Source organism: Tachypleus tridentatus, chromosome 3 (genome assembly GCF_004210375.1).
Source record: "Tachypleus tridentatus isolate NWPU-2018 chromosome 3, ASM421037v1, whole genome shotgun sequence".
NCBI lineage: Eukaryota > Metazoa > Arthropoda > Merostomata > Xiphosura > Limulidae > Tachypleus > Tachypleus tridentatus.
Window position 1 is genome coordinate 110,873,493 of NC_134827.1, and position 8,031 is coordinate 110,881,523.

Here is an 8,031-nt window from a genome sequence, read left to right on the forward strand (position 1 = left end):
AAACTCTGTTTGTTTGTTCATTTCAACAGTTTTCCCTGCCTGTCTGCTTGCTTCCCTGATTTTAGTATTCATCTTTAAGTAAATGTTAATGTACTCGCATTCTGTTTGCCTGTTTCACTAGTTAGAATTGATTTTGTGTTTTAAATGTAGAAGTGAAATAGGCTGTGTTAAGCCTAATAAATAATACTGTTCGTGTACTAATTCGTTGTGTCACTAGTTTAGAATTTATAGAGATCATAGAAGTGACATTGGCTGTATTAGGCCTAGTATTAATACTTTAACCGTACTGATTCGTTGTGTCACTAGTTAGAATCTGGTATGTGTTTTTATTGTTAGCGTAGAAATTCGATGTAGTGTATTTATAGAAGTGGTAGAAATGTAATAGACCGTATTAGGCCTAATGATTAATGACGTAGTGGTTCTAACTATTTACCCCATCCTTTTGTCCCCAAAATTAGGTTTTTGGTAATATCGCCCTCAACCCAGAAACATCGATAATGCGCCACAATAACTTCCGTAACTTCTTCCAAGGACTCTTGCTTCTCTTCAGGCAAGTCCCTTCTTCAAACAACTAGCAAGATCTTCTTGCAGAGGGTTTTAACTTGTAATGTCGTTTAATGATGTCTTGGCCAACAGTTAACTTGTTTTTCATCCAAGTTATTAAGACTATTTCGACTTTAGTTCTTTTTTTTTTACCAATATGGAATCCAAAAATCCGTAGAAGTTTACTCAGCATAGAACCTGACTCTAATATCCGCTTGATTTTATTGTAGAATTTGATACGAGTTACATTTTTAAACTAAGAGAAATGAAAAGTTATTTGTGAACGTTTTAACATTTTTATTAATCACAACTATTACAATTCGAAATTCAGTTTTAATAAAAATTATCGTCGTCTTCTTTCTTATACGAGACAGAAACCAAGGTATTATTTAACCCTAACTTTATTATTTTCACTACGTTACTTAATATTTATTCGTACAAATAAATTAGAGATTTGTATAGCCTGGTGGTTAGGGGACGCTCGATTCGCAATCTGCAGGTAGCAGGTTCGAATTCCCTTCACCGAACATGCTCGCCCTCTTAAATATGTGTTAAAATATGAGGGTAAGTCTCACTATTTGTTGGCGAAAGGATAGCCAAAGTGTAGGTGGTGTTGACCAGTTGCCTTCCTTCTAGTTTAAATCGTTTTATCCCCAAATTGCGAGGAGAAATGAATCTGAACACGAAATGACCAAATTATTTAATATTTGTGGAAGATTGATGGAACGTATCTATAATGAATCATGTTCTTGTTCTCGGTTTTCACAAACTTAAAGTTCCACTTAGGTAAGCCTAAATTATATGGTTTTGAAAATAACGCCTCTTTTATGGTAATACTTTACTTAAAAAAGAATTTTTTGTGATTATGAAAACAATGCTAATAGCTCAGGTGTTAATCTTTAATTTCAACATAAACAAATCGTACCGCGTGTTTCACTCTAGCAGTAAGATCTGTAAACAGTTTATTGTTGTTTACATCGAATATTGTCATCATTACAGCCCACCAGTTCCGTTGTAAACATCCTAGGTAGTTTCTAAATATAACTCTGGAACAGCTAGAATGTAACTCATTCTTCTGTTTCGTAATGTAACATTTTAGAAATGTTTAGTTTATAACTCTTGACACAATTTCACAATATAAAACTTTGCATATTTTAGGGTATAATCCTTTTCACACTATAACCCTTTACACATTTTTAGATCATAACCTTTTTCACAGTTTCAAATTCGTAATATTTTACTTTGCACCAGAATGAAACTCTCTACACAGTTGTACGGTATAAATATGGTTTACACATTTCTAGAGTATAATTTTTAACACATTTCCTGCACATGATTCAAGTTTCCAGCGTCGTTTGATCTTCAGTTCTGAATTACTAAATATTGGCAGATGAAGAAAGTGACGTGATGCCACCCAGTATGAACTTTAATAGATTAACGCATCTGAGTCGTGTAACATTCGATGTTTTTATAATAATTCTAATTAATGCCTGCTTCAGAATCACCTAAATTACTGAGCGTTAGAACTGGCGTTTCCAGAATATTCGGTAATATTCAACGTATCTCACTTTGAAGGTGTGCAACTGGAGAGAATTGGCAAACAATCATGCTGTCCTGTATCAAAGGTCGACTGTGTGACCCCAGGTCCAGTAAGTCAGGTTATGAGTGTGGCAGTAACCTTGCTTATGTGTATTTCGTCAGTTTCATCTTTTTCTGCTCCTTTTTGGTGAGTTAGCGATTTTTTTATTATTATTTCGATGTATTTTCAATGTTGATCAAAATTTCTTTCTATGATCTGTTTTGATGAAAGAACAAACGTTTTTGGGGTTGTTTTATAGCACTATGTAATTGTAAACTTTGAATTCTTCCAAAGTTAAAAACTTAAACCAGAAAGTGAAATTTGTTTAATGTTCGCAACTACATGGTGTCTATGGATGGAAGACGTGCCATCTTCTGTGTCGAGATCTTCATAGGCCAAATGTCATCCTGATAAGAGATTCGACACAAAAACCGAAACTACGTGGATAACATGTTATTCTCTGTGTTTTAACACAGGTACCGAAATGACATGGACGACATGTCATTTTCTATGCTGAGACCTCCACTAGATCAGATAATATTCTGATGAACGTTCCAACGCAGGTACCGAAACGGCACCTATGATATGTAATATTTTGTGCTAAGACCTCCACTAGATGAGATAAGATTATAATGAAAGTTCCAACTCAGATACCGAAACGGCAGAGATGATATGTCATTATCTGTACTAAAACCTACAGGTTATCGAAACACATCCTGATGAAGGTTTCAGTACATTTGTTGTTGTTAATAAATGTTATAAAATTACGCCTAGTGTTAAGGTTAGATAACGCATAACAAATGAATCGAGTCTTACAAATGTATCACACTTACCTATTCAAAATTCCATCCATCTTTTGTTTTTGTTTGTTTGTTTATATTTTCTTCATGACGTCACGTCTTATGAGGAGACGAAATATGTGAAACTACAAGTTTTTTTAACCGTTTTACTTTGTGTTGAAAAAGATTTCATAACCTTACCTATTTCATTCTCTACCATTTATTAACTCTTGCAGATGCTTAACCTGTTCGTTGCTGTTATTATGGATAATTTTGATTATCTTACCCGAGATTCCTCAATTTTGGGTGCCCACCATCTTGACGAATTCATACGTGTTTGGGCTGAATACGATCCCAGTGCCAGGCAGGTTTCTTTTGTCGTTGTTTTTTTTATAAAGTTTATTCATCAGTAATTACTGATCAAAATGTACACAAATAACAAGCAGTGTGGTCACTACGAAGATAACAACATTGTTACTTTTATATCTCCCCAAACAAAACTACAGAAAAGCTTTAATTAAACAAGTACATATCTCTCTGGTCTTATTTGTCATGTAAAATAACATGAATTGTCCTGTTGGAACAACTGTCCTTCGACTTATTACTTCCATTGTACGTTTGTTTGTTTTGTTTTGAATTTCGAGCAGAGTAAGACTAGAGGGAAGGCAGCTAGTCATCACCACCCACCGCCAACTCTTGGGCTACTCTTTTACCAACGAATAGTGGGATTGACCGTCACATTATAACGCCCCCACGGCTGAAAGAGCGAGCATGTTTGGTGCGACGGGGATTCGAACTCGTGACCCTCAGATTACGAGTCAAGTGCCTTAACCACCTGGCCATGCCGGACCTCCGCAGTTCGAAATTGATGATTACTGACTTGGAGTACGGCGGAAGAAGTGTGAGGACAATCCGTGCTATTTTACATGCCAAACAGGACCAGAGAAATATGTATTTGTTTAATTAAAACTTTTCCGTAGTTTTGTTTGGGGAGATATAAAAGTAACAATGTTGTTATCTTCATTTTTAAAAGTGGCCAATTAGAAAAATAACTCTCTCTGAATTTGGAAGTTTACATTGAAATGTGTAGAGTTTATATCGACGTTTTTAAGTTTATATTCAACAGATTGTTAAGTAAGTTGTTTTATTTAATTTGAGACTGGAGACAGCTTTATTCTAATACAACATACCCAAGTGTCATTATAACTTATATGTACGTATGGTGTTTTTATCTGTTACAACAGTGCCCAATGCTTTATGTATTAAACCTCGCTTCCCTTGTCTTGAGGAAAGCTCAAATATTCTGTTTTTCTCAACTTCATTGTATTTATTTTTCAGCGGCTACATTCATTACACAGAAGTGTACGATATGTTGCGAAACATGGAACCACCGCTAGGATTCGGGAATAAGTGTCCATATAAGTTAGCATACAAGGTGAGCTAACCCTAAGTACAGTGTTAAGGCGATTAGCGATTGTTTATGTGTTCCGTTTGTAAGCAATAAATAAAACGTTTCTTCTATGTATGATTAGTAGTGTGTCTACTGATTAGAGTAATTACACTCGCAACCTGCGAGTCCCCAGTTCGTATCCCGTCACTGAAAAGGCAGTGTTATAGACCAGGGGGTTCCCAACCGGTGGGTCTCGACCCCCCAGGGGGTCGCGAAGCCTTGGCAGGGTAGTCGCGTAGCCTTGTTAGAAGTAGCTTGGGATAACATTAATTTTATTTCATCAATTACATTTTCATGCTCTTACATTTTTTTTTTTTTTTTTTGTTTTGGAGCAAAGCAGAACGTGTGCTACGTTAGTTCAATGTCATTAGGTGATATTATGGGTGTATGTATGCGTGCCTGTGAGTGAATGTGCCTGTGTGAATGTGTATGTGTCTGCAACTGTATGTATGTGTGTACTAGTGAGTAGCGAGTATGTGAATGCACGCGCATGTACGTATGCTTGTGTGTCTGTTTAGCTGTGATTAAGTGTGTGTGTGCTCGCTGTCGACACGTGAGTCGCATGTCCGTTGCTGATTGGTGGATGACGAATCGCGCGACTGGCCACGCTCCCTTCCCTCCCAATACTTACCCCATCATTACTCTACCTGCACCCCCCACAAGTAGTCAGTGTAAGATCTACAGTTGCCAAAGCGTTCATTATTCAACATTTTTATTTTATTTTAACAAGGAGATAAGTAAGCAGTAGAGGTGAGTTGTGTCCATGGCTAAACGGCGCAGATACTTAGAATGCTACCTAAACATTGGCTTCACCACTGTGCTCGCCAACGACGGCATCGAGAAACCACAGTGTGTTTTGTGCCATGCTGTCCTGAGTGCAGAGTCAATGAAACCATCAAAACTCAAGCGTCATCTTGAGACGAAACATCCCAGAACACGCAAAGAAGGGTTTGGATTTCTTCAAACTGCATGAACGGTGTCTTAAAAGCCAAAGAATCGATAGAAGTGGGTCGTTTCAGCAGCAGAGTGCAGCCGTAGTGGAAGCTTCATATGAGACTGCATTCGAAATTGCTAAACAAAAAAAGCCTCAAACGATTGGAGAAACACTTCTTAAACCCTGCATGATGAAAGCAGTAAATCTTATTCTTGGAGAAGCCAGTGCAAAGAAGATGCAGCAGGTATCCCTGTCAAATAATACTATACAGAGGCGCATTTCTAAAATGTCTATGGATGTGAAGGAACAGGTTTTGACTGAAATCAAGGGTTCCCCTTTGTTCTCCTTTCAGCTCGACGAGTCAACAGATATAAGTTCATGTTCTCAGTTGCTTGTCTTCGTGAGATACATTAATTCAGGTGACATCAAAGATGAATTCTTATTCTGCAGTGCACTTGAAACTACAACAAAAGCTGATGATGTCATGGAAAAATTTTCAACTTTTTTTTCAAGACGAAGATCTTCAATGGGAAAACGTGTGTGGGGTTTGTACGGATGGGGCACCGGCTATGCTGGGATCGAAATTAAGATTCCAGTCGAGGGTGAAGAAGCCAGCATCTCAAGCAAAGGGCATCCACTGCATTATTCACCGATATGCTCTCGCCAGTAAGACTCTCCCTGCCTCTCTGCAGGAAGTGCTTGAATCTGTAATCAAAATTGTAAATTATGTGAAGACTCAACAATCGCCTATTCAAAGAACTATGCAAAGACATGAATGCTGACCACGAAGTCCTTCTCTTCTACACAGCAGTACGTTGGTTGTCGAAAGGAAACGTTATTAATCGTGTCTTTGAAATGAAAGATGAAATAAAGCTATTCCTGGAGACTCAAGAAAGGAAAGATCTTGTAGCTCACTTCAAAGATGAAGCATGGAATAAAAGGGTTGCGTACCTAGCCGACATTTTTGACCAGCTGAACAAGCTCAATTTGAAGCTTCAAGGAAGGGAAACACATGTTCTCCTTTTTCAAGATAGTCTTCGGGCCTTTGTTTCCAAACTGCAGAACTGGCGTCGGAAAACCAATCTTGGAAACATCGCTATGTTTGAAAAACTTTGTGGAGTGACGGATGAGTCTCAGATCCAACTGGATCAGTTCCTCAAGGATGAGATTACTGAACATCTTCAGTCTCTAGAAAAGGAAGTCCAGCGTTACTTCCCTGAGCTATCACAGGAACAGGAGGCCCTAGTAAGGAACCCATTTTGTACTGAACTTGATGTATCCAGCATCCCAGATGATATCCAAGATGAATTTCTGGATCTAAGGAACGACTCTTCAGCTCGTGATCTCTTCAAGGTGAAATCCGTGATTCAGTTCTGGTGCGTTATGTATCAGTCATACTCCAAAGTCAGCATGATAGCTTCACGTGTCCTTGTTCCATTTGCTTCTACCAACTTGTATGAGGCAGGATTTTCCACTCTTGTCAATATAAAAACAAAGAATAGGAACAGATTGGATGTTGGAGATGACATGAGACTGGCTCTAACAAACGCTCGGCCACGAATTTCAAAGCTTGCTGCTGAAATGCAACATCAGGCATCTCACTAGCTGGGTTGGATAGCTGTTCAAACCTATGTTAATATTATTTTAAGAAATATATGTTCTTTTTGTGAATTCAGGTTGGACCAATGTGATTTAATTTGCTAATAAATAATTACAGAATTTTTAAATATTTTCTTTAGATGTTTCTTTCCCTCTCCTTCACAGAAAATAAAAGAAAAATTGAGCTGCTGATAGTAAGCCCTAAGTAGGGGGTCACATGGGTTTCAAACTTTTAGGTAAGGGGTCGCGAGTGTCAAAAGGTTGGGAACCCCCTGTAATATAGACAGTCCTAGTTTACTTAGGTATAGAGTAGCCCAAGAGTTGGCAATGGGTAGTGTTGACTAGCTGTTTCCCTTCTAGTCTGCAATTTCTAAGTTGAGGGTAGTTGTCACAAATAACACTCTAATAGCCTTGCGTGAAATTAAACAACCGACTAGTGGCGCTTTGGATAATTTAATTTGGTAAAATTATGATTCACTATTTTCAGTGATATTTGCATATAGTATCTCTCTGTTTGATATAAATTTCACGTTGCATTTATTGTTAATTACACTTAGTTGGCCCGACATGGCCAGATGGTTAAGACGCTCGACTCGTAATCCGAGGGTTGCAGGTTCGAATCCCCGTCACACCAAAAATGCTCGCTCTTTCATCCGTGGAGGCATTATAATATTACAGACAATTCCCCTACTCGTTGATAAAAGAGTAGCCCAAGAGTTGGCAGTGGGTGGTGATGACTAGCTGCTTTCCCTCTTGTCTTACACTGCTAAATTAGGGACGGGTAGCGCAGATAGCCCTCGAGTAGCTCTGCGCGAAATTTAAAAAACAACACACTTTGTCATTAGTGTTTCTCTGAAGCCCAGCGCTGCGTGAGTGGCTAGCATGCTCCCTTCTGTAGTCAAAGATTCATGGTTCGTGTACCGTTACCACAGAAAAATAAATATTGCTCCTCACTTTGGGGTTCTTGTTGAAAATAACTGTCGCTCTATTCATTATCTTCCCTTAAAATCAATTAAGGACGGCTGGCTTAAATAGTTATTTTATAGTCTCTCGCGGATAATCCAAAGAAGCGAGACCAAATACTTAATGTTTTTTATGTGTGCTTATGTTCTTAAATAATACCACGATTTCTGAACATTATTTCACT

The 8,031-nt window shown here is 38.1% G+C and overlaps 1 protein-coding gene across 2 annotated transcripts in view; it reads left to right on the forward strand.

The window, feature by feature from the left end:
- The first annotated feature begins 230 nt into the window (after positions 1–230).
- Positions 231–8,031, forward strand: part of LOC143247748 (voltage-dependent calcium channel type A subunit alpha-1-like) — a 29,350-nt gene continuing 21,549 nt past the window's right edge. The window contains exons 1-4 of one of the 2 annotated variants that reach the window (XM_076496179.1): positions 231–550; positions 2,119–2,269; positions 3,138–3,265; positions 4,240–4,336. In XM_076496179.1, coding sequence (XP_076352294.1) covers positions 498–550; positions 2,119–2,269; positions 3,138–3,265; positions 4,240–4,336 — 429 coding nt within the window. In that variant the 5' untranslated portion in view covers positions 231–497. The remainder of the gene's footprint in view (positions 551–2,118; positions 2,270–3,137; positions 3,266–4,239; positions 4,337–8,031) is intronic. The other variant, XM_076496180.1, reaches the window with a different exon arrangement.